General features: G+C 45.7%; 1 protein-coding gene across 8 annotated transcripts in view; it reads right to left on the bottom strand.

The window, feature by feature from the left end:
* LOC114849491 (axin-2-like) overlaps positions 1 to 27,122 on the bottom strand; it is a 59,738-nt gene that overhangs the window by 9,257 nt on the left and 23,359 nt on the right. For 4 of the 8 annotated variants that reach the window (XM_041070426.2, XM_029141380.3, XM_029141138.3 and 1 more), the window contains 3 exons: positions 17,059 to 17,108; positions 3,787 to 4,733; positions 1,446 to 1,586 (listed from right to left, as the gene is read on the bottom strand). In XM_041070426.2, the coding sequence (XP_040926360.1) occupies positions 1,446 to 1,586; positions 3,787 to 4,622 (977 nt within the window). In that variant the 5' untranslated portion in view covers positions 4,623 to 4,733; positions 17,059 to 17,108. Of the gene's footprint in view, positions 1 to 1,445; positions 1,587 to 3,786; positions 4,734 to 5,458; positions 5,979 to 6,011; positions 6,267 to 17,058; positions 17,109 to 27,122 lie in introns of those variants that run through there. The other 4 variants (XM_055509058.1, XM_029141300.3, XM_029141454.3 and 1 more) reach the window with 3 other exon arrangements.

The following is a 27,122-nucleotide window of genomic DNA, read 5'->3' on the forward strand; positions in this document are numbered from 1 at the left end:
AAATGAGAGAAGAAGCTGTGTTTTTTTATTAAAAATCAGTTAGGGCTTCGCAAGAAGACAGCTGGGGACGAGGACAATGGAGATCTGTGTGTCACAGACCTTGGCAAGAATTATTAAAACAATATGACTTTGACGCACAACCTTTTTTCAACAACGTTGCCTTTTTCGGTCCAAACAAGTTTTGGAAGTTGTATTTGAAGTGAAATTATCAGGATTAATCAGATATGGAAGTCAAAGAGCTGATGTCAGGTGTTTCTGTAAATGAGGCCCATACCAAAAAATAAAAAAATAATAAATAAATGCTTCACACAAACTGTACCCCTGAGAGCACAAGCCATCTTCCCTCACGGCACAGGAAGAAACACAGGAAACTCTTCAAAAGTAAAACTCAACAGCCTAGAGGAGCTTGTGCACTAACGAGAGACCGGCACAACATTATCGCCAAACAAAGTTCGCTAACGACATTTGATCAACCCAAAGTGTTCTCATCCTGGCAAACTATGTGACAGCTAGACACTTTGTCCAGGTTGGGGAAGAGAAAACATTCATGCACCCTTTCATGGTTTTATGGGCCCTTGCTTTATGGGGATCTCCTATTCAGTTGTGCAAGTCATTTTCAAAGCAGCCAGCCACCCTCTTATCCCCCCTAAGCTCCCCTCACCTAACAATAGGCTGAAAGCGATTCAGTTAAGCCCTTTATACTCCATGCACTTTATTTTCTCACTCCCTTGCACTTGGAGCCTCACCACTTCTGCTATTGGTGATTTTTTTTGGCTGGGGTTGGGATGGGGGTTCCTGTCTGGCCAGGGGGAGTTCCTCATGCCGTGTCCCTGGGTCTAGAAATGAGTAACCCCTGTGAAAGCCTTGCAGACACATGATCTCAGCACACTGCAGAGGCCAGTGGCAGGAAACCGACCCACCATGTGAGTAAGCCTCCTTTCATTTGGTGCCAACATTTTTCAATGAGTTTGTCTTGAGGCCCGAATGGCCAACCCCCCCCCCACCAGCTCTTCAAAGGGAAAAAGCGATTAGATAATATGAAAAAAACAAGTCTGTTGTGGCAGAAGGGTGGGTGGGATGGATACATTTCAACTTTGAGGAAAATGAGGCAACGCCCCCACCCACATCAAGACTTCTCTTTTCTTCCTCCCTCATCTTCAGCCTGCAACGCATCAGAATAAACTTCAAAAGGTCTTTAGACATAATGACTTCACCAGAGTTATCTCCCTAGAGGCAACAACAACTGCACATTAATAGAATCACCTGCAGTCAGTCACAGAGGATAATTAAAATACATGACAGACCATCATGTTACAACAGTTTAGTCCCTTGGCTCCAGGAGGAGCCAAAGCAAGATATTGGGTTCAAACTGAGTTTTTGTTGGAAAGGGCCAATTTCAGGGCTGACCTGAAACTGACCAGGTGCATTTTGGATTTCACACTTACACGCTACTGTCTGTCATGGACATGGAATCGTCCGTTGTAGCGTCGCTGGAGATTTCGCTGTCGTTGGCACTGGTGGCAGGGGCGAAAATGTAGCCGGAGTTGACGAAATAAGGACTGGCGGGGTCTCCTCGGCGGTGGGACCTGCAACAAAAGCAGATGTTTAGCATGTGGCAATTGGAAGCATCTATATGTTGAGACTGGAGACATGCGACACAATAGATTCAGCATTTGCTACTTCCCTTACTAGTCGACTCGCTTTTAGCAAACTTTTAAGCAAATGTTTGTTTTGCCGACGCTGTGAGCACATTTCCGTGATTGGAGTGACTTTCATGAAACTGTGAGACCTGAGAAACGCGATGGAGGTTCATGTCTCCTCCCCAACACGCAGAAGCCATGTGATTCCATTGGCACGAGCGCTGATGCCTCCAGTGAGTGAACTAAGCAGCCTAGTTGTACCAGCGTACACACCGACATGTTCCTTCTTTTCTCATCTGCTGTTCCTTCGTCCCTTTGTGTGGGCAAGGACCACAGTCCTACACATTTACACTTTGAAACGCCAGTCACTTTCTTCGCATTTTCTCCTTCCCACGTCTCTCCCTCCCTCTATCTTTCAGTCTGGGGCCCCTCCTCTGCCCAGTCGCTCCTACTTTCCTTCATAAAGACTCTCTCCCTCTCTTTCTACTCTCTCCTGCTGTGTTGCATTCCTGCTCCAGAAGTGAAGGGGGTGGACAAGGAAGAGGGAGGAAAGGAGAGGAAGGGGGAACTTGAGCTTTGGAGAGGGAGGGGGGGAGGGAAAAGGGGAAGGAGGGCCCCTTTCTTTATGAGAATGCCTTCTGCTGGGAGTGCTGAGAGGAGAACCCCAGCATGACTAAAGCCGTAGGCCCCAAGCACAAATCTGACCTTTGCTAGGTTCGCGCAAAGAGTCAGGTATTTAGCACAGCTGGGTTCCCTGCAACCCCTACTCTCTCTCTCCATCCTTTTTCTTTTTGGCATGATCCCCCTTCCCCCTGTCTTCCTCCAAAACATGCTCAGTCTGTGTTAGAAAGATTTTAGAGTAGAGATCAAAGAGCTGGACTGTAAACAATGAGGGAAAAAACTGACCAACACAATCTATGGTGAAGTGGTTTTGGTGGTCGAAGCCGCGGAAATGAACTTAGGATGTTTTGTTGCTTTGTTTTTCTATCACTTTAGAGTTATGTACACGAGGTTTCACCAAGAAAAGAGGGAAAGGAATCTGTGCAGGGGCAAAATTAGTTCCACATGTTTGAGATGGAAATTGGTTGACCTAAAGAGATGGTGAGGGGCAGGGAAGGAGGGGGGGGCATGGATAATGGCAGGGGGACGAGGGGGCTCTGTCTCCAGCATTTCTTAGAGAAAAACAAGCGCACAGGGCATCGCAACAGGAAACCAGGCGAAGCGCACATGTCAACAAACCTGGTGCCCATTGGTCTCCAACTCAACATGATCACTTTGAGGTGGACAGGTATTTTTATATGATGCGTGAACAATTAATTCTCAAGGCAGGGTTTAATCGATGTTATTAGATTAATCAATTAAGTTTTTGTTTTTTTTAGTTATTTAAAAAAAAGCCCAAACTCACTAAATGTTTAGTTTAGAAATCGCAAACAGTCAAACCGCTAAATAATAATAATTATAATAATAGTGTCCAGATGTGAGAAAAACTTTTTAAGTGGTCTTTGATACTGACTCATGCATAAAATCTTGTTTTTGAAAATGTTCCTGGCTTGAAAGGATCTGCGCTGTTGGACAATGTGTGGGACGAGCTCTCCAGATAAAAGCCCTGAACGCGTTCCACAAACAGCTCTCGCTTTCATCTCTGACCAACAGAACAATATCTCCTCTTGGCACAAGACTGAGCGAAGTTGTTTTAACTTTGCGTCAGCGTTCGTCTGAGCTCAAGAGAGTTGGAGAATGTATAGAATAACGAGTGAGTCACATAAAGAAAAACTACAGCACAACTTTGCAATGAAGCATCAGACTGCTTCATGTAGCTTTAACAGCCACGAGTCTCTGTGTCTCGGTCTGTGCCTGAACCCAAGGAAAGGTTTCAAAGCACAGGAAACTTGAGCAAGCCAGCAGAGGGCTGCCTTCAAGACACCATTTACTTAAAAGGAAGCTCAGATCCATTGATGTTTCTCCCACCCCGCCTCTCCGCCCCTCTAACCTCTCGACTAACTGCATGGCAGGAGGGCACAAATATACAGGCATGTTCCTCTGGAAGCCTTTGATCAAACGCCTTTACCTCTCCCTTAGACATTGGAGAAATAACGGTGGTTTAAATGGTGGGAATAAACCTGCGCGGAGCTCTGACAGCACGTACCTGCAACTGTTCTCCAGCACTTCAGCCGCCGTCCGGATGCTCGCGGTAGCCCTCAGCGTCTTCGCAGACAGTCCGACCACAGAGCGCATGCTTTTCGCCTTCAGGTCGCTACAACTCCATTCCTCTTCCTCCATGAGAGGGGGAAGATATCCGCACATCAGCTTGAGGCTGCTCAGAGCGCCGTGGTTCAGGTACGCCGCGTTCTCGCAGCCGGCGCGCACGTATTCGAGGTATATGTCAGAGGTCAGAAACATCTGGTACGCGTTCTCTTCCATGTTGGACTGGATCTCCGTCTGCGCCTGGTCGAACATGGCAGAGTCTATTTGTTGTTTCTTAATACTATCCCTTATGAAGGTCTTGGTGGCGGGTTTCAGCTGTTTCGCCACGATGCTGTTGTTCTCGATGTACCGCTTGAAAATGACTTTGGCAACTCGCAGCGTTTTGGTATCCTTTAAGTCCATCTGCCTGAAGCCGTTACAGGCGAACCAAAAGTCCAACGTGTCCACGCAGCTCTCCCGCTCCAAAAAGGTCCTGAACAGGTGAGCGCCGTCCTGGTCGCCCAGGAGGAAATGCAGAGACTTTGTCCACCGGACCAGTGGCGAGTCCGGCGACGCGCTGCCCTCCGGCTCCCCGAGTCCATCCTCGTTCCTCCGCGGCGTCGAGCCGGGAGGCGCGGCGGCGACCACTGGGCTCTCTTTAACCTTAGTCTGGGCTCTCATTTTGGCAGATCTGCTGGCGTTGCAGCATGACGCCTCTCCCTCCTCCCCCGGTACCGGAGGGCGAGGAGCATCTTCTCGGAAGCTACTGGTGATGTGCTCCGCAAGCGCCCTGCTCATGGCTCCAGCTCCAGTTGCCGTCTGAGAGTGCCGTCGTGCCTCCACTGAGCTCCAGCCTAATCCTGCTCACTCTCTAAAAGCAGCGGGGGAGCTTCTCAGCTCCTCTTCACTCTGAAACACAAAGTATTGATCTAATCAAAGCCAGATCCTGCTGAACTTCAAAGACAGACATCAAGTAAACAGTCCTTTTCAAAATCCCTCGCCGGGTTCACAGCGAAAGGAAATATGAAAGCTTTTATTTCGTTTCGTTTATCTATTTATAATCTAAATGAGAGATCAACTGCAGCCTACATTCTCCGCGCGCATTGATCTGTCACATCAAAAAAACGTTTTACAAGAATAACCACAGTCTCACTCTTCACCAAACCCGGATTCTCAAAACTGTGGCTTACACGTGTTTTCCATGTCACAGGCTTCAACTCCAATTAATCCCCACTCCGCTTCGGACTCCCGTACTGTACCTGCACCCATCTACATCTCACACACGCGCACCAGTCGCCAATCGGAGCCCACGTTAGTCTTCGCTACCCCAGTACTGTACAGAGCGAGTGGCAACGCGTCCGATCGGCACCACAGTTACCTTAGAGCCTAGAGGTGTGTGTGTGAATGTGTGTGTGAATGTCAGCGGGCAACTTGTGCCCGAGAAGCCGATTACATCGCATTATTAAAAGGCTTGAGTAATTTCAAAGATGCAGGCTGTAACATAACTGTTCAGGCTGTAACATAACTATCACTATCATCGCTGGGAAGCAGATAAGGAAGATACCGACACTTTACATGACGCATAATAGCGCACAGTCTCAACAGGCAGCCTAAGACCGTGCGCAATAACGTACCATCGCAGAGCAGAAGGAACCCAAGGTTAAAAAAAGAACTCCAAAAGTTGAATCATTACTCCATTTTGCGTTGTAGCGCGAGCGCAATCCAGAAGTGTCCAGGCAGTAATCCAATACAAAAGAAGCTCGCGACGGTGGACGTGTTCAAGCTTGAGCCGCGCCACATGCGTCTCCTCCGGCTGATAAACAAGCGCTGTAGTTGAATGCGCCCTGTCCCATTCAACAACTGCCTCCAGAGTAGGCAGGCTCAGTTCCTATGTAGATCACTGGGGGTGTCAAAATGTGGAGGAGGCAACGGAGGAGGACTGGAGAACACAGCCCACTTTTCACCCAGCTACAAGACGCACCGCCCGACAAACACTCCGTTTTTATCTGGGCTACACATTAATACATTTATACACACATTCGCATAAGCTTCTTATCTATCGCGGCGCATTTCTCGCCCACAAACAAGAAACACAGCCCGCATTTCTCAACTTCAAAGCTCCGCGGCAGCACATCAAAGCGGCCGAGAGAGGGGGCCTGTGGAGCGGCGTGCAGCCCCGCAACTCACCGTCCGCGTAGCCGCGTCCGCCTGCTCACAAAGCGCCCGAGCGCGACCGGCTGCCCGGCGCAAGGCGACGCTAACGCCGTCTACAACCAAAGACACAAGTGTTTCCTTTCTGACGTTTCTTCCGCACAGAAGTCGTCGCAGGCGGCTAAAATCCCCCGGGCTGTTTCAAAACCAACTGAGCCGAGGGTTTAACTGCGGACTTCAAAGTAAAGAACCGCCGGCCTGGTCCGGAAAGATGCATACAAACAAAACGCATCGCCCGCGTAGGAACTAACTAAAGAAAACGGAGCAGAATGAACCGACGTCCACAATAGGTTGCGTTTATTAATCACCCCCCCCTCGAGCTGTCGCGTTCGGGCGTTTAGTTCCCGTTGGTAAACTTTTGTGGAGAGTGACATGATTTACTTCATGCCAGGACCTTATCAAAGTCAGACGATCTCGAGCCAACTCCCTGAGGCTTTGGAGCTTCTGAAGCGAGGAAGTGTCGCTGCGATGGCGTTATTCTTACTGATACAGCACAAAGATTCACAAAACAAACAAAAGCGACACTTGTTGCCGACGTTATTATGACGTAGGTTGTGTTTTTAGATATATAACAAAAGTTTTTATGTGGAAAAAATCTTAAATAATGCCAGTAATGATTTCAAAGTTGTGCTTTAAGTTATAGCACTGGTTTTATAATCCTATAAAGTGTAACTTTCACAAAATTTACATATTAGTCACAGGCTGCTCACTACAAAGATGTCAGGCTAACACACTTGGCAGTTCCACATTCAGGGAAAATGGCACAGCATGACATTTTGATTGAAATTGGACAGAGAGCAAAGGCAAGAGCTGTTCTCTAGTCTTTTAATTCACATGACTTCACTAATGTCATTGTGACAGAATCTTAAAGAGTGGGTTAGACAGTGATCCAATCCCATGGTACTTCAAAGGCTATATTGTCCCTTTGATGTTGGAAATCAACTTTAAAAGGCGGATATAATTATATAAGTCGGAGGATTCAAATTCACAAAACTCTCATGATGGTACAGGACAAGAGAACTAATGAAATCCAACTTCCCCAAGATCCCAAGTGCCGGTTAATTCATTTTCAGTTATATATAAAGACAAAGGCTGCTGTGTAACCGTTCCCATGTGAATTGATGGTTGTGTCAGTGTCTTTATCCATTTGCCAAACCTTTACACTTAGCATTGGTGCTTTATAGCGTTAAATTACACTACTGATGGCTGAAGAGAACCAGACTAGCTCTGATCATTTCCAACTTGTACACTTAAGATTCTACACATTGTGATAATTTCAGCATGCACTAGTAATACTGCAACATGTTAACTTCAGTATTTGTCACAGGTTTGTCTGCACACTATGGGAGTCCAGTTGATCACATTGACATCCAATTCTAGCTCGACGCAAGCTCATCTGATTGATCATTTTAGGAACTATTTACAGTAAGGTGCTAGAAAATGATAGCAGTTTATGTCCTGCCTCTACATATTTATGTGATTATTGGTGTGAAAGAGTGAGCATTTAGTCTGTAAAATAAACGTAGGTGCCACAAACCAAACAACTAGATGCAACAAATGTTTGAACCCCATCAAAGGAGCAGAACATAACCAATAAAAAGCCACAAAACGGGGTCATCAGCATCAGCACCGGGACACGGATGGGGGCACTCGGCCAATCAGCATAATTACAGCCATGAAATGTGCAGCCATACTGTTAATCTGCACGCCAGCGCCTTTAAAGTCCACTTTGAAAAGAGAAATGAGATACAGAGGGGTTATAAAATGTAATTTTTGAAGTGCAGGACAATCTTAAAAGGGAAATATTTCGCATTCAGGATAAGATGTTATCTTCCCCCCAAATTAAATTAAGAAGCACATATGACTGCAAAAGAGTAAGACCGTCCCATTTTTGCTGACATGCCGAAAGTTTAGTTTATGTCTGCTTTTAACAGCGTTAACTAAGTTTAGCTCAACTCAGGGTGTGTTTATTTTTAGTTTCTCTATGCTACGATCATTCAACATAAAGCTAAAACACAAGTTGTTGCCTTTTTGCTAGATTTATGTGCAAAGTGTCATGAGCTGCTAAACCCACGAGACCACACCTGTTGACCACTGAATGGCCGCTCTTGTGTTGAGCAGTGACAAAGGAGAGAGGCTGCTGTAAAGTAGCCACAAGAAGCGCTCTTTTTGATGTTGACCCTGCCCCGACCCCTTTGTCGGGGCTCTGACCATTTCACAGAAGGATCCGAATGCTTTAAAAGCAACAATACAGGAGGAAAGTGCCACCCCAATAAAACGGGTTGACCTGGGGGCTAATTGAGAGCTTGTGGTTGTGAAGAAATTAAAGGCATCTGGTGCAGATTGGAAATGAAGCTCCTCTTTAATTAGACCCTATATCGCTGTCAGTACAGGTGTCACATCAGGATCAGCTGAGTTTAATTATGAAAATATAAAAACATGGACTTCTTTATTTGTTTGTTTGTTTCTTTCTTTCTTTCTTGTTTTCTTTTTTCCTTCCTTTCTTCCTTTTTCTTTCGGTACGTCTTTCTGTCTATTTGTGCTACAAGGCTTTGATGGTGCATCATTAGTTGCATCAGTCAAACAGTCGGCCTGCCCTGTTTTGCTTTCTCCCTCCTTTTTGTCACATTTTCATAAGAACATTTGGATTTGCATCATATCACAGCCCACAGTATATGTTCCCACAACGCGAACAATAAACCCCGTACAGCCCGTTTTATTGCGCTTTCTTCAACTCCAATCCTACACTTGAGCTAAAACAGCAACCAAACAGAGAGGAGAGGGTGAATAATTGCAAATAACCCAATATTCGGGAGTTCAAAGGCTGTGGTGGGTTTGAGTGATAATTTTGACTGAAGCATCACCATAAACACTAATAAAATTAAGTGCGTCGGAGGGAGGGGGCGTGGCCAGGCGTCCCTTTGAACAGACCCTGTGATCAGTTCCCCCTCTCAATTAGCGTATTGTCCACTTCTCCTTTCAGCTGGGAGGGAGGGGGCAGTCTCCCCCCTAGCTTCCCTTTGAAGTGATTATCCCTTTATCTCAAGCCTGAGCGAGGAATATCTTGGGGGACAATGGCAAATTAAAGCCCATATGGAGAGAAGCGTGAATGTCTGTTTGTAGGCTCAGATTGAAATAGAAAAAAAAGAAGTGATAGAGAAATAAATCAAGTCGGGGGGAGTGAGAAAGGGAAAGAGGGGCAAACAGCATGATGTCTGCATGAGCTGAAGGATGAGTGGTAGATGTCAACACTCCAAATCCAAAATCCAAAAAAGCAATTTAGGTCTCGTGGCTGAGTTGACACTTGTAGCAGTGGCTTTAGAAGTGCTAAAGGAAGAGGAGGAGAAAAGAGGGGAGGAGGAGGAGGGCTGTATCTGTCATGACAGATGGAGAAGGATGGAGAGGGAGGAACAGAGCGATAGAGGGATGAGCATGAAGGAGGGAGAGCAGTGCAGTTGTCAGCAGAATCAGATGGCGGTCAGGCAGACGGGCTTGAAGAAGATACAATTAAAGTGTGGAGTTAAGACGCTCTTTGAAGTCGGACATGGTGCATAACACCCTTAAAGTTTGAGGAGCCAGCCGTTCATCAGCGTGTTATGGCTTGTTAAGGCCATTCCTGTTACAAGACCCACATTTGGGAGAATAAACTTTCATTTCAATTCTGGAAAAAGTCAGGCGTTATCAACTGCAAAATCAACATGCAGCTGTCAGCTTTGGAAACTAAAGAAGACACCAGCTCCCAGGATGGAGAGCTGCTTTCCTTCCTACTCGTTTTTCCCACAATCCTGTTTTTTGGTTTAATAATATGTAAAATCACTGGACCAAATGTTTGCCAAGCCAGTCTGTACAAGACAAGTCTCTGTCTTTTTAAGGTACAACAACACAACCTGGAAAAAATATGTACATTGCAGAATTGTATAAACCCACATACATATATTCAGTATCACTGTACGTTCATTTCTGTGCGTTCTTAGCCTCATAGTGTTGCAAGAAGCGGGGTACACCCTGGACACGTCCAGTCCATTGCAGGGCCACACAGAGACGAACAGCCCTTCACACACTCACACCTAAGGGCAATGTAGAGTAACCAGTTAACCTGAACGCATGTCTTTGGACTGTGGGAGGACCCGGAGAGAACCCGCGCAGACAGAGGGAGAACATGCAAACTCAACTCAAAGGCACCCGGGCCGCCCTAGGAATCGAAGCCAGGACCTTCTTGCTGGGAGGCGACAGTGCTTCCCACCACACCACCGTGCCGCCCGTCTCCACAGTCATTTCTCTCAATTTTGTGCATGTTAGCAGTAATTAGTGGGAGAGCTGAACAGCTCTCACACTATTGTTATCTTCGGTCTTTATTATTATTATTATTCTTCTTCTACTTATTCCGCCCTTTTTTTGATTGCTATCTACTTTTTAACGCTTCATCGTAGAATCGTCGTTCAACTTTCTAAACGTGTGTCATCTTTAGGAGATGTGGGCTATTACTTTTTATGTTTTCAGCTTTTCAACTTTTAATGTTATTCAACTTTTTTCATCGTTTTTTTATAATGGTCGTCTATGGGAATCATCGTTCAACTTTTTGTCAACTTCCCTCTTTTCATCAGCGTCTATCATCGTCATACTTTGGCGTAGAAACGTCATTTCAACTTCAAAAGCGTCCATCATCGCTCAACTTTCTCCTCGTAAATCAGCGTTGTCGTATCTTCTATACTTTTTGACTCGTGAACGTTTAAATATGGTGTGGTTTTTGTTAAATTTTCAGCTTTTCCATTAGTGTGTATTGGGTCAGTTAGAGTGCGTGATGTCACAGCTACAGTGAGAATGTGCGCTTTTTTAAGACAGAACTTCTGTCTCTAACTTGTCACTACAGCCACAATTTTTACTCTATCAACGTAATTATTTCACTAAATCGTAGTCATACTTGTCTTCTTTCTAATGATGTGTCTGGCTTTACCCTCAGACTTATACTTTAGTCGCTATCGACCTCAAAGCACAGAGAGATCCTGAAATTCTCCCATAGACTCTAATGATAATTTTTGGCAGACGTCTGGAGAAAAAAAAGGAGGAGACATATTTTGAAATTGCGACTGTGGCTACAAACGTTTGTCCTCAAACATAAAATTCACACCATTTGCTCATTGAAGCCTTGGGACTCGTAAAATGAAATAATTTTTGTGATAACTATCATGGTTTAGCTGGAACAAGCCTGTTTATACAGGGTGAAACTCTGCTTTTACAGAGCAGAGTGAGCCTGATTTTCCCGCCTTTCGTCTCCATGGCGACGGCGCAGCTGCAGATTTCACTGACAGGTCAAACTCCTGATGCTCAGTGTAGGCAGCAGTTTCATGCTTATTACTGATTACTCAACTACACTATTGGATTGTGTAGTAATTAAGCACACACTTCCTCTAAATCCTTTCAAAATAAAAGCACCAAGCCAAATAATTAGCTTTAATAGCAATATTTCTGCTTTTAGATGGGTAATTATGACTATTTAAAGATACATTAACAGTTTAGTAATTACCCACACATGCTTCCTATACGTCCTTTCAAAATAAAAGCACCAATGCAATTTATTAGCTTTAGCTGCACTGTTTTTGCCTTTGAATGGTTAATTATGATTATTTAAAGACTAATTAACAGGTACGCTATTACCCCCACACATTTCCTCTAAATCCTTTCAAAATAAAAGCACCAATTACAATTTATTACCTTTTAATGGCAAGATTGATTAGAACATTTCTGGTTCTGAATACTTACCAATTTTTAATGAGACTATTTAAGAGTTCAGCAAATAACCACTCACACTTATTAGGGTGCTTTTATTCTGAAAGGGCTTAATCTAAATTTTTTGCTTTAATAGGGCTATTCTTGCTAGTGAATGATAAATTATGACTATCTAATGACTATTTTATAGTTTAGTAATCACTCACACACAACCTCTAAATCCTTTCAAAATAAAAGCAACAATGTAATTTATTACCCTAAATGGCAAGATTTTTGTTTCTGACTGGTAAATTTTTAATAGTTATTAAACTATTATTTTTTATTTGCTATTATTTTATTTTTATTTATTATTTAATTATTTACAAATACTTTCTTCAAATTAAAAAGCTAGTTAGCTAATTCATGATTGTCAACTTTTTAATATTTGACATCTTTTTACCTTGGTCCACTTTTGAATCATTGTCATATTTTTAATCTTGTCTTAGTGTGACCATGGTCATCTTTTTAATCATCATCTTTTTGATCGCCATCTTTTGTCATCGTTTTAATCTTTGTCAACGTTTTCTTGTTTTCATCGTTTTCATCGTTTTGCCGTAGTCAACTTTTGGACGTCAGCAGCTTAATCAGCGTTTGTCATCGTTGCGGCAGCAGATCAGCTCTCCCACGTAATTTCTCGAGAAATTACTTTTTCTAGTTCAGTCTAGCATGCTTGACAAATCAAGTCGCTGTCTGTGACTGTGTCAATGTTCACTTTGAGCCCAGTTAGCCGTCGTTAACGAACATCAAACAATTGATGTAGAAAACCAGTCAGGCCTATTAGAGGCTGAGCCTAACTCATTACAGACTAGTGCTGGTGTAAACTGTCAGTGGCCAACTGGCCAAGCTCCTCCTGACAGGAAATCCATGCGCTGATAGAGCAAAAGGATCGGCCCTGTTGATCAAATGAGGCAGAGCTCATTTGCTGCCTCCTGGAAAGTCAGAGCAAAGTAGAATAGGAGAAGACGCCCCGAACCTAACAGCCACACACGACAGTGCTCCATTGTTTCAAATGCAACCTGCGTTACAACACGTGTGTTTGCTGTGAACTCACACCTTCTGTTACACAAAGCCACACGGTTGTTGATTGTTTGGCATTAAACTACCGCTACTATCACCCACAGGGTGGGTGCTACTGTCCTGCACAATGAGCAGAGCTACAGTACTGCACATCCATCCAGCCTCCTGACCTACACACATCTTTAAAGAGAGCCTTGATTCCTCCACTGGCATTGACTGTTGCCATGAGACCTTTGCCGAATCCTCCAATACATGAAGCCACGAAGCCTCGAACTGAACCTGGTCTAAAGTGAAAATTTCCCTGGTGTTACTACAGAGCTTAAAATAAAAAAAAAACAGTAGAATGCATGAAAATGAAAAAGAACTAGACATTTCCATGAAATTGTACATTTAACTACGTATTCCATACTTAAATTGTCTGCACTGACCTACAGTACACACAAGCACCTGAGGGCTAATTCTGCAGCACATGCATGAAAGCAGCTTTTTGATAAGCTGCAGTCTGTACAGTAAAGCTAGCTTCAGGTCTACAGCCCTTAAAGGAAGGAACACAGCATCATTGCTTGGAGGTTAACAAGCCTCCATCAAGGCTTGGCATGAGTCACACACGCTGTGCATCACGCTCCCCCCAAAAGTATCTGATACTAAATCACGAAACTACCTTTACAAAGCTCAGCAAAACTTCATGTGTTTGTGTTCATTTTTGTATGATATACTAGCGTAATGTGAGTTAGCTCACAGCAATAATTCCTGCCCAGCCTATTGCTCATTACCTGATATGTATGTAAGAAACTGCACCTTTGATTTGGGCCTTCAAAGACCAGGGAGCCCACACCTGTACACATCTGTAGTGAGCCTGTCATGTATAACATGGATAATGTTCCTACAAGTGTTCACATATATAGTATTTACCATAGTATGTGCATGATAGCTTTTCAGGACAGGCACTGTACAATTAACCTCCTTTCAAATGAAATAAAGTTGGACGTTATATTTTGAGAGATGAAGCCATCGACTGTCATCGACTGTGAATGAAGCAGGTCCCGGATACGGCAAACGCTACGGCCAGCTGCATATTGTTCATTCAACAGGAACGTCAACAAAGTAGCGCTGCCGTGCACTTCGCTGGCTGCACTGACAAGTGAGAGAGGAAACATTCTCACAAAGAGGGAGATGGGAGAAGTGAAGGACAGGAAGAGAGGTGAAGGCAGAGAAAGACGAAGGATGAGGAGAGATGAGGAACAAATACCTTTATTAATGTATCAGAACTCCTCTGTGGGATTTAGCTACACTGAATCTCTCAGCAGATCTTTGTCAAGCCAACACAGGGAAATTCAAGGTTTGAGAAGACAGAGTGGGCGGAAGCTGCATTATGTGTTGTACCACATTATAAGCAGTGATGCAGATGTTGCACAGCTGTACAGACGGTGATGTTTCCTGTCTGCTAGCGCATCCGAGGTATCATTAAACTAGAAAAGTGCACTGGAAACCGGAGTGTGTCAGGACTAAACAGTTTCTGTCAGTTTCTTCAGGGAAGCCCCTCTGAGTCGGTGTGAGGTTTTGTCTGGAGTATTGCAGTTTCCGCTCTGCGATCGATATCACGGAAGCACTGAAATCAAATGGAGCGAGAACGCACCTAAAATAGATGATGTCTGAACGAGTGCTGGGGAGATTTAGAACACACCAGCGATGGTAAAGCTTTTGTTTCAGAGACTGGAGAGACGTTGGGTAAAGTGTCTGAAAGAAACGGAACCACTGGTCCCATCATCAGCGGATGAACTATTGTGTCTCCACTCACAGTCGAGGGTCAGTCACAGTATTCTCCTTATTCTATCAGTATCTCTATCAGCACAGTGATGTCTGCGTTGTCAGAACCAACCTTACAATCACAAAAAGGTCAAATCTGAAATTATCTGAAAAATTAGATTATTTAAGACTTCACATAAATACGGGAGGCAGCACCAAAGAAATAGTAATTTGAAAAATGAATAGTGAATTTAACTGTTCAGTAGAACTGGGAACATTACAGAAAGCTTCATCTGGTAATTCACAGCTTTGGCGCTGCACAGGAGTGAAAAGCCACCATTCATTGCCGCGAGGAGCATGCGCCACTGTTTACTCTGCCACACCTGAAGATGATGTGATAGGAGGCGTCAGAGAAAGTTGGCCACAAACATCCGATCCACGCACCTCCCCCAAATAAACTCTGGTGCCATAAAATGTAAGCGGGGGCAAGCAGCTCCTCCCCGGCTTGTCGGGGAGTTTGTTTTAAAGTGGAAATGAGGCTGATGGTGTGCTCGGCGATTAGCCCCGCGGCTAACATGAAAGGAAAGCAAGAGACAGCTGCTAATTTTCTCCTTTGACCTTTGGCTCCCACTGGTATTTCATACAAACGTTGATTTATGGAAAAGCCTAACAGCTCATTGCTACTGGAGGGATTACGGTAAGAGAAGGAGAGGGGAGCTGACCTCCAGGACTCACAGTATCTGCAATCATTCATTTCATCATTTTCTTTCTATCTCTGTCCTTTTCATTCGTCCTTCTCCTCTCTCCCATATCTCTTTGCCGATTTCCCTTTGTTTCTTTGTCTGACTGCCTCTTTATCTTTTTCCATCATTGTTTGTAGTCGGTTTCTGTCTGTGTGTGTCCTTCATCCTGACCATCCTCGCTCTCTTATATCTGCTGTCCAATAACAATCTGCACCACATTAGGTGAAGCCTCCTCTTAAATTATCATTACAAACTGTCTGCCTGACAACAAACCCAGACATCCTGACGCTCGTCCAGAAAGACGACACCCGTTTCTGGTGCCGGTTGTGAATATGAACGCAACTTGTGTCCCGATGCTTTAGCTGCAGGGGGATCCCATCAAAGCCAGTCTCATGCAAATCCCACGCAGGGATGGCTCTCATGTAAGAAAAGGCCCTTGAAAGGGCCTCTGGGCCAGTGGAGGTTTAGGAAGTGTAGATCCGGCTGCGTGTTCCCCCCTTCCCCTCCTCACTCTCCTACTGCTGCACGTTGTCCCTGTATGGTACCGCTAGTTTGCCAATGGGGGAGAGAAAACATGGAACAGCCGATGAAGAAAATCACTTAAAGCAGCCTACAAATCACAGCAAAGCTGTTTGCTAATGCTGTGGAATCATTCAGCATGTGTTATAGCAGAATAGTTGAAATTATATTTATGTTAATAAGGTGAAAGTAGCTAATGTGGTTTCTTTGGGAAGAAAAAAATAAATTATGTCAAATGACTGGAAACTTTAGTTTAGTTTAGCTTTAGCTTTTTTAGCAGTTGAACATTTTAAAATTTAAACATCTTAAATATTTTCTAAATATTTTATAACTATATACACAAGGTTTGTTTAAATAAAGCTACTAAGTGTCAGAGTAAGCCATGAGGCTACGCCTATGTTCACACACTGCTGTTCAACCTTCTGTTCTCACCCTCAGTCAGTTCAAGCAGGTCATTAGCAAAGTGATCACAGTGGGTGAGATGGCATCCATTAAGAAAATGTGAGTGTATGTCTGTGATGAGCATGCAAATGCGAGCATGCATGTGTGTGTGTATCAATCAGAGCAGTGTGGCCGATGACGAGGAGCTGTTTGTCTTCCTCATAAAAGGGGAAGGGATCAAAAGGGCCGGTCCACCAGCTGGACCTTCAATCACATCGTGACAGCGTGACTTTAGAGCCGTGGGCAGCTGGAGTTCTGGGGACTAATGGCGTGTGTGTGTGTGCGTGCATGTGTGTAATCTTTTTAATCAGGCTCCCTGCACATCTCATAGTTTATGTATGTTAATTTAAATCACTGATTATAACAATAGGTGCAGTGAAATTAAAAAAAAGGTTTTGTAAGACAATTGCAAACGTGTCAGTTCCCTTCATAACCTCACCAGCACGTGGTCACAGTAGCTTCAGGGAGCTTAAATAGTACTGGGCCTAGGCTTAATGCAGCAAAGTTACAATATTGCCTAATCATGTGGGTGGCAACTGTGACACTGACTCACTGTGGCCTCATTAGGAACCATACAGTATATTTCTCATTTTTCTGACCCCAACCTTGTAAAAGTAGAATTACTTCCAGACACTTCATTGGATTGAACAGACAATAGATGGGACCCTAATAAAGTAGCCAGTACAGATCCAGAGTCACACTACTGACCTGCATTCAGTGAGAAGTGAGAAAAGGAATTTCTCTTTCATGATCAATTCAACATCCTCCAAAGCCCTTAAACATGTACGTACCATCACTGTATGAGCTGGTGTGATGCTTCTTTCATCAGATCAGCCAACACCTGTAACAGACAAACACAATGCTGAATTCCTTCCAGACTAAACGAGCAGAACAATACAAAGCTCATGCTCATCTGTTCCACTGTGACCCAGCAGGCTGTGCCACGATCTGTCGCTCACTTATACCCACAAACACACACGCTGCCGCTGCCAGTGTTCAGTAGCTACGGCGACGAGGTGAAGGTTCACGGCTCCTGCACATTCCTGCCCAGACATTCCACACACATAACTTATCATATTACCTTTCAAAGCCCCACAGTGCAGAAATGTCACCATACTTGCTGCTCTGCCCTTTACAAATCACCTCCCGGCTTCACAAAGGAGACGCGCTTTCACCTGGGCGTGCATGAGGGTGTCGTAGGCGGCGAGATCAAGGCTGCAGGAGATGCATGACTGTGAAGTCTAACGATCTCAACACCGCTATTGTACCTGCCGCGCCGGCGGTTTTGTGTTTGAGGTAGCCGCCGCTGGAATGTTCCGCGTTGGGTTCAGGCTGTGCTTGACATTTGTCCCATGTTGCTTCCTTGTCCTGTGCTTTGTGTGTGTGTGTGTGTGTATACAGCTCAGTTAAAAAGCATACTTATTCACAGCCTTGTGTTAGAAAGGGCTCAGAGCCTTTGCAGTAGTGACTCTGTTTGGCTTTGCACATCTGGACATCTGATGAAGATCATGGATGAACAGTCTTTTTCAAGTCCAGCCATGAGTTGGGTCGGGTTGACGTCTGGGTTCTGACAGAACATCACTGTATCACTGTTGTCTTGAACCCATGTGTGAGTATAGTGTTGTTTGGATGCTTGGGGCCACTGTGCTGCTGAAAACAAATGCTCTGCAAGCCCTAGTTGCATGTGAACCTCCACTCCAGCATGATCGGGAAGCATTTTTAGTTAAGGCTGACTTCCTTTCCATCATGCTGAGCTGCAAAACTCCCTGCATGTCACCTGATGATTTCACAGACTTAGGCGGCAGCTCTGTCGACGTGCAGGACCGTGTTCGTTGGCACATACACAAATAGTCAAGGGCGTGGTGATCGTCCGAATTAAATCAAATTGCAGTAATACAATGCAGCACTGAACGGAACGTGACCGCGGCTGAACTTTATGGACAACACCTTGGCGAGACGCGTGTTTGTCAGAAGAACCTGTTGAGGCTGTGAGGAAGGCGTGTGCCATGACATCAGCAGGTGACCCAGTCGTCCCGAGGACTCGGCGGGTAAACAGGTTCTAACAGCACGGATCAAAGGAGGAGGTGTGCTGCGGTGCAGGAAGGAGATAACCGGTGCGGCGAGTGCCCTCCTGCCAACAACCTGTCGTTCAAACGCCTTCAAAGGTGGAAGAGGTTGACGCAACATCTAAAAATGTCCCTCTGTGTGTTTAAATTAGCACCTTTGTGTGTGGAGGACTATGTATGTTCATCTGAAGCATATTTGAAGCCCAAGTATAAAAAGTGCATGGTCACCAGTGTGAGAAGCTGGTTGGAGGATTCAGACCCTGCATCAGCTAAATGCATGGAAGCAGCTCTGGAACGGTTTCAGACACATTCCTCCTTAAAAAGGCTCGTTTTTTTTAGTCCCTTTGGAATCTGAGCGGTATTTCAGTCGAAGCAGGGCAACAGCAGAAGCCTGTGGTTGTGTGGGTGAGATTCGGAGAGCATCCAACGTTCAAAGCCTTGAAATACATGTGCCACACGATGTTAAAGCGTTCCTCTTCACAATTTACAATGCATCAACATGATGGTTTACAGAGGCCCGGGGTGATTATTTGTACTGAGGTCTCGTTTCAGCTATTTCAGGTTTTCCTGAGCTCGCCCCACAAAGTGTTAAACCGCGGGCCCCCAGCCTCGGCGAGCGCCAAGCACTCGCTGTTTAGACTGCAAACATCCATCACAGGAAAACGGCTCAAAACCAAAGGATAACAAACTGTCGGGGCATTTTATTGATTTCCACAGGAATTGCTTTTGCCCAGTTTTTCAAGCCTGATATTTTATGCATTTCCGTGTTTTATGAACCTTGAGTCTTCTGCTTATTATATAGACGTCAGCAACACAAATGTGAGCTCTCAGACGTGCTGACAGCAGAATAGTGCTTCCCATAAAACCCCAACGTGTGTCAGATGAGGTGTGACGTGCTTCACCTTCAAACCCGGCCCGGGTCGCATCTCACTGGCGTCGCCTCTCGGCACGTACACAACGTGAACTTATTGTCAGCAGCTCTGATAACACGAGAGAGAATGCACCAATTTCTGATTTTTCAAAAGTTGTGAAAAGCCTAAGCAGAGCAGCATCTCCACAAGGGCTCCACTGATGTATCTTGAAAGACTTTGACTTCTCAGTTTGCATTTGATACGGTGTCTTTTTAGCAGCCACGCGAGAAAGCCAGTTATGGGAAAACTGCAAAAGGGAGAGACAGGACGAGCTGGTGGGCCCTCAGAAGTCTTGTCAGAAGCCTTCCCTTTCTACGCTTTGTCCCACCGATATTCATCTTGCCAGTTGAAAAGTGGAGACGGCAAAAACTTCGGGCTTGAAAAGAACTTTTGAACTTCTAAGAGACACCTCACAACAGGATTGAGGATTTGAAACGAGAAAGAAAAGAACCTGAAACAGTGGGAATGGAAGGGACTTCCAGAGCGAGAGCCGTGTTAAAGAATCAGATACGGAGCGGAGATGAATCCGCCATCGTCCTCTGGTGAACAAAAGGAAACCAGACACGCAGTGTGTGTTGATTCGGGCTTGGTTTCCTGAAATCAACACATTCTAATCAACATATACTTAAGCTTTAGACAGTGTGTGTGTGTGTGTGTAGCGTATGCTTATGTATCAGCTACAACCATCAGCGGCACCTTGTTAGACACAGTTCTCTTCACGACTGTCATCCTGCAGCGTGCCGTTAAAAGAAAAGTTTAATAAAGTTTGAATGCCATTTATTTAATCTCTAAGATCACTGGGGCCTTTCAAATTCTGCACCGCACCAAACTTTCACTCCACATCTTTCTTACCTCGACTCCACTTGTCTCTCAAAAGAAAGCTGACTTCATCGCTGCACCTCCGGAGTTTGACAAAAATGAACGCTAAGCTCTTGAATCCTTTCTTTCTTTCACTCAATGGCAGAATGAATAAATGATACTTCTACCTTTAATCGACGCGCTCGGCGATAACAAAGACTCTTTGAGACACTTTGAGGACACCTAACGATCAGAAGCATCAGCAGGTGCTCTTCGTTTTGGCTGATGGACAGGCAGATCAAAAAGCCGGCCCCTTAAACACTTCTACCCACTTTAGAATAATCTCACTTTTGCCTCTTTCGAGCACAAAGTGGGAAGCGAGAACCATCGTTTCATCTTTCCTCTCTTCTCCAGTTTCAAAGCTCTTTTGCCCGTGATGAAGCGCTCTGTATTGACGACTTGGAAGGTGCCTTGTCTCATGAAAGCAGTGACACTTTATCTATATATAGTGTACGAGTGTGCTTCAATTTAACTTTGTCTGGCGCGGAGCGCGTCTACTGTTGATGTGGCTGACAGCTGCTGGTTGAAAGACATGGGGAAAGTACTGAAGATTCAAATGAAGTTTTGCCATGACGACAGGGGCTTGATGTGCGATAATCAATCGATGGGGTAGGAAATGTGCTTCGCTGGAGGAGAGAGAAAAGGGAAAAAAGTGTGAGTGACAGAAAGTTGTCAGACAGCACTCGGAGACATATAGAAGTCACAAAGTTTGCGCCGCCACACAAGAGCCCAAATCGCATGTGGCGCACGCTACAAAAGGTTCGACTTGAAACGCACTGCAGCTGATATAAAGGAAAAGAAATTGGGACATTTCTCCATATGGTGTGGCAGCGAGCACAATTCCCCTTTTTACGGAGGGGGGCTTTGTCTCCGCGACACCTAGAGCGAATTCCTGTCTGAGCCTCTCTCCTTCAAAGAGCCATAGGGTGCAGGATTTACATCACACAAGACCCTGAACTACCTTACGCGGTAAAGGTATATGATGATCAGAGCGTCACATCTAACAAACAAAGCATCAAGATTTCAATTAACAGACTGAGAGATGAGACATGGAAGCTAAAAATGTTCCAAGCGGCTCCAAGATTTTGGTCAGAAACGTCAGAGACTTTGGCTGCTGCTCGTTTCAGCTCTCATAACGCAGAAATAAAATCCATTCCAGATGTGGATCCCTCAGGAATTCCAGGAAACACACACTATCCCCACGGATCTGTTGGACCACATGTAAGCCTCACATGTGTCAGACACGTCTGAGAGAGCGGAGCCAATGGCCGATGAGCGCTCAGAAACGTCACTCCAGCCGGGCCTCATCATGAGGTGTGTCTGGCTGCTGCTGCGTAAGGAACATGTAATTCAGTCCCTATAACAAGATTCAGTATTAAGACAAAAGGAGTGGAGGAGACTGATGAGGCGCAGATGCTGCATCTAAATGCAATGATATGACACTAAATCCTCACCTTGTGCTCATGTTTACAGTCTCTGATGCGACACACACAAGGAGCTCCGTTATCACCAAATGTGATTAACGCTGCAAAACGCTTAACATCAGAGTTATTTATTCAAATCTAGACATCAAACACATTCCGCCCCCGTTTAATCTCCACACATCACGCAAGTTACTGTCAGGGGAGAACGGCGCCTTCCGAACCAGCTCAGCGTCCAGTGCTCAGTCAAACAAGGCCGGTGCCTCTCAGCGCAGCTCTGTCGCCCTCTTTCATCATTTACAGAGGGAGCGTGCCACGCCAGCACCGGCCTCCCTTGAACAAGGACGCTCACTGTCTGCCTGACAACAAACAGAGGAGCCGCAGGCGGCGGTGGACTCGCAGCGACGGGTGATGTCACCGACACCGCCAGACACCGCGCAGCGGGTCAGCGGGTCACGAGCGAGGGCGGGTGGCACAATGGCTCCCAGTGCCATGGGGCCGGTGGGCGTTCGCCAGGCGGGGCCACATGTGACTGGGTGCACGGCCGAAAGGCCCACGCGCTCGTGGACAAGCAAAATATGTACAGAGAACAAGTGTGTGTGATACACAGCAATCAAATGAAAGGCCACAGTTTTAATAGCTCATATTTTACTGATACGCTGTTCAGTTTGGGTTCCCGGTTCTCCATCAGCTGATAAATCCAAATTCACGCGCAGTAAACTGAAATCGTATTTTTCCTTCCATCTGTTTCTCTCAGACGATACAATTACACCACGAGTTTGAGAGTTGACTTTGAAAAAACGGGCAGAACATGATGAAATGAAAGTGTCAGACAACAAAAAGCATTTTAAATCAGCCGGGGGCCCAGCTTCTGACGCAGGCCCCCTAGTGGCTCTTCACTGTACTCCACGCGTCTGAGTTCGCTGGGATATACTGAGAATTTAGCCTTTTTCCGCTGCTTTTGAGGAAAATGATTTGATATAAGAGAACTGCAGCTAACTAACTATATCTGTAGCACTGTGTCAAACGTTGGGTGTGGCATGTGTTGCCATCGGTGTCCACCCTCCTGCTCGCTCTGTTCGGTGACCCTGGAGAAGAGGAGGCTGCTCCTCCCACATTTGGAACCTACTAATATTAATATTGCCACATTTCCACAGAAACACAGTGCGTCTCCAGGCTACTTGTCTAGGAGAAGCATCCAACCGCCCACACATGCCCACCTTCTCCAATAAAACACACAGTTGTAATTAGAGTCACACTTTCATTATTAAAACGTTGTATTGCTACAATAATGAGAGCTGATCAAGTTGACCATGTGTTCTTTGAGCCTGGTTTGCACACATGCGTGCATGTAAGAGCATAACTGATACATTAAAGGAAGAAAGTTCTGCGTAATGGCCAAAGAGAGACCTTGCACCTCTCCGTTCTGCTGGCAGGTTCCATTAAATAGCAGCCTGAGGGCAGCGGCTCCTTTTTGGCAAATATGCATCTTTGCTTTTCTTGCAGGGAGTTAGATGAAGACAATCGATACAATCTTGATGCCTGTTTGCCGAACACAGAGCTAAAGCCAAAGCACATAACCTCCCGGTAAAAGCATAACTTGTAGGATTTTGTACAAATAGTAAACATTTTCCTCAAGAAGAGAAAAATAAAATGCTGCTGCTTTTTCATTGTGGATCGGTTGTGGATCAAAGTGTCAGAAAGTGGAGTCACGTGTGTGTTTGTAGGATGGTAAAATTTCCACAAGAGAAGACGCCATTGTCTGTTGGTGCAGTGGCTCAAAAATGGCAGTTAATCAAATTCTGATGAACAGCAACCGTTAATCGTAGTAAAGTGCCTTGTTGGGAGGAGACTCTGAACGTTGGGAGACGGGATAAAAGACCACAGCTATTCCTGTGAAGGTCAGGATTTGGAGCAAAATGGAAAATATTGTAATCAAAACGTATTTAGAAAATTATGTTAAATATTCCCACTACACTCTCAGATGTGTGGACGACTTGAATTGTGTCTCTGATTATTTTCTGATGAAAAGTCTCCAGCGGTGTCTGGGGTTATTGAAGCCTTTCATTTACAGGCTGGTATGTCTGTGTGGAGAATCGGCCTTTAGTATTTTATCCTGCCAATAAAATGATACATAAAGTGCAAAAAGCTTCCGTGTGCTCCCCCACATCCACCCAGTTGTTCGTCCTCTGTAATATGCTGCTGCACTAACCTCTCTCAATGCATCCTGGTGCGAGTCTGATGTGTGTGTGTGCTTTTTGGAAGGGAACGCAAGGCCGAGGACGCCCATGTAGGTCAGAAACAAATCCTGCGCCTCCAGCTGGGAAGCCAGAAACTTCTTTGAGCATCTAAGGGAGAGGAGCAGGAGCAGCAGAGATTCTTCCAGGTGCTGCTTTTCAGAGCGGTAATCCTGCCACGGCGTGACTGTGATTTTTACAGAAAACCTCTCCAAACAGGTCCCAGGTGGTGGGAGGGAGGAGCACACACACACACATGCATGCAAACAGAGACATAAACACACACACGCACGCAGAGACATAAACACACACACACACGCACGCACACAGAGACATAAACACACACACACACATGCACACACGCACACAGAGACATAAACACACAGACACACACACACACACACACACACACACAAAGAGACATAAACACACACACAAACACGCACGCATGCACGCACGCACGCACGCACGCACGCACGCACGCACGCACACACACACACACACACACACACACACACACACACACACACTCAGACTAAAGGTAGAGACTGACTTGTAGCTCCTGGGTGTTCGTTGTGTGACGATAAGGCAGGAATGAAGCCTGTTGGTCACGTTTGGGCACAACGTTGGGATGGTTTCACTGTTTTGCTCAGTCAGGACAGGAGCCAGTGCGTGAACCACCTCCTCGCCAGCTTCCAGTACTTGTCCTAACTGAAGACCTGTTGAAGCCACCTGTGCTGTGGAGGCGCTGGTCCTAACAGTGGCTCTGTGTGGAGGCTGTGGATGAGGAGGACGTTTGAAACCAGCAGATAAAAGACTTAATCTTCTGCCGTCTCCAAACCGATTCCCTCCATAGCTTCGTGTTTACGCACAAAGAAAGAAACTTGTTCCATCTCTCCGAGCCGTTCTCCGTCTCCCTCGCTTTCTTTTTCATGTGGTTACTGGAACAACAGTGTACATTCTGAGTGCTGGGCCTTTGATGTTGCTGCATTCACCGAGCCGTCTTAAACTGGAATAGAAAAAAGAGGGCGAAAGAGGCAAAGCAGCGATTGTGTGGTGTGCCTTCGCCTCTCTCTCCCTCTCACTGGCACGGCATCTGACATCTCCCGGCAAAAGACAAATTCTGTTTCGCCTGTTAAGTCCTCAGTCAAAGATGTTCCTCTGCGTTCTCATCCTCTCTCTCTCGTTCTCTTTCTTTGTCTTTGCTTCATTTCCGTGGATCCAGTGTTGTGAAGGCCGCTTACACGCTTTTCAAACAATAACGGTTCACCCCCACCGCCGCTGCACGTTTCCTCCCTGCCAGAACCCTACGCATGCCGGCACATCCTTCAGGGAGCCTTGAACCCACAACAAACGTCCAGCATTTCCACTGCAGAGGGGGGAGAGCGGCCCGTCCGCCGCCCCTGTGTAATTAAACTACATCTAATACTGGTGAATGAGTGAGACCGAGCGTTTTCTTATAGCAGTGCATGGCTGTTCCCAGGTCAGCACAGAGGAAAGCCACGCTGTGAGAAGTCGACGGTGAACGGCATCCTGCTTATCTGTTCATACGACAAATGTGAACGCTGGACCTCCGCTGTTTCCTTTAATATTATCTCTGGAGGAGCTGATCGGTTCTGGTGGTTGTTCATCCAGACAGCTTTGTTGGTTAAACAAAAGCTGACAGAAAGTGTCCATGGTAAAGTAATCTAGACATCTAGTTGCATACAGTGTAGCAGCAGCAGGCTGTTTAGTGTAACTCTGTTGCCATAGTGATACATCTATGTTGTGATGCTAATTGACGTGGTCTTTTGCAGCATTGCATCGCAGCCTGAAACCAGCATCCTCCTCCTGCCTCTGTCCATCACCTTGACGGCAGGACGTCCCATCTCCCTCTGCACCGTGTCGGTCCACTTTGCTGTCGCTTCACCTCCGCCTGCAGTCACTGCTCACACTGAAGGCAGCGGGAGGACATGAAAGAGGCAATCAAACGCGCAGCATCAGAGGCGTCGCTGGTGCCCGCAGAATGCAAAGTGTTATCAGAAGCACGGCTGAACCTGATCCCGGTGCTCCGTCCTTCCCACAGGCAAAGTTATCCTTTCAGCGCTGCAGCTTTTAATAACACAAAAATAAAAAACAAGGCTGGCGTCGTCAACTCCAGAGGTGGATCACTGCTGTAAGAGCATTCAGACAACATGGGAATACTGCTGATGGTGTAATATGAGTAAAGCATGTGTGACTTCCATTCTAGCCACTTATTTTAAGCCCATCCCTGCTAAAGTAATTTTATAGAAGCACCTCTACATGACAGTGGGCCGGCCTGTTGTTCTCCTACATCCTGAACACAGTGGCGCTATTGTCACAGTGAAAGGGAGGTGTGAGGATGTGCAGGCAGAATACCCAGAAGCTTCAAATACCCCACTGTCAGTGCAGATGAAAGGGCCCCACCAAGCCAAATCACTTTATCAGCCCCAGCAGCCTCTCCGGCGTCGGGTGCTGAGATGTCACACCGCTAATTGAGAGTCGCAACAAGGACCTTTGTTTGGCCTGCTCCATAATCACCACAATAATTTGGCTCCTGCAAACATCAAATGGCGGCACGGAAGCTGCAGGAATTTGCATTGCAGCCCTTTGATCTCAGAAATTTAAACAACGCCAGCGTTTGCTCTGCGTGAAGGTTACGCCGGCCCGCCTCCCTCTCCGTCTGCGCGGCACCTTCTGTCTAAATCACCTCTATCGTTGCCTTGTTTTGGCTACAAAAACAACCCAGCGACAAGAATCGTGCATTAAAACAAATATAACCCGGGACTGACCCGGGAGCTTGTTTGTACACGACACACAAGCGGAGACAGATGATGTCGGTGATGGAGGCGCGGGTTCATTTTTCACAGGAGCAGAGTCTGACATGTCAGACTGAGGCTCACGTCAGTGTCTTAATGTGATCGTAAACTATCGTTCCAGTTAAATGCCAGCGCTTTCACTGAAAACGGTAAAGTCGGTATATTTACATGTTATATTCTATGTAGGAGTTTATTAGCTTTGAGCTAGTGGCATCTAGAGTTAAGACCATTAGGTTTCATCTGAGCCCATCTCAGCATCTGTAGCAGCCTCTGGTTGTAACAATCTCAAGTCTCACCCAAGAATCTGCTCATCACTGCAAAAGCCTCAGTCAGCTGCTGTGTTGAGGTGTAACGTGCTGTGTCTTCATCAGGACCTTAGACTATTCGCGCCAAGACGGAAATCACTTCCAGACACACACAGAAGATACGGCATGAATGGTTCACCTACATCTTTATCAGTTCCCTACCCTGATGTCACATCATTGACCACCTACTCCATGCGCACGTCCACTCAACAGATGACGAACCCGGTGGTTTCTTCCC

This window comes from Betta splendens, chromosome 1, assembly GCF_900634795.4.
Source record: "Betta splendens chromosome 1, fBetSpl5.4, whole genome shotgun sequence".
In the NCBI taxonomy this organism is placed as follows: Eukaryota; Metazoa; Chordata; class Actinopteri; order Anabantiformes; family Osphronemidae; genus Betta; species Betta splendens.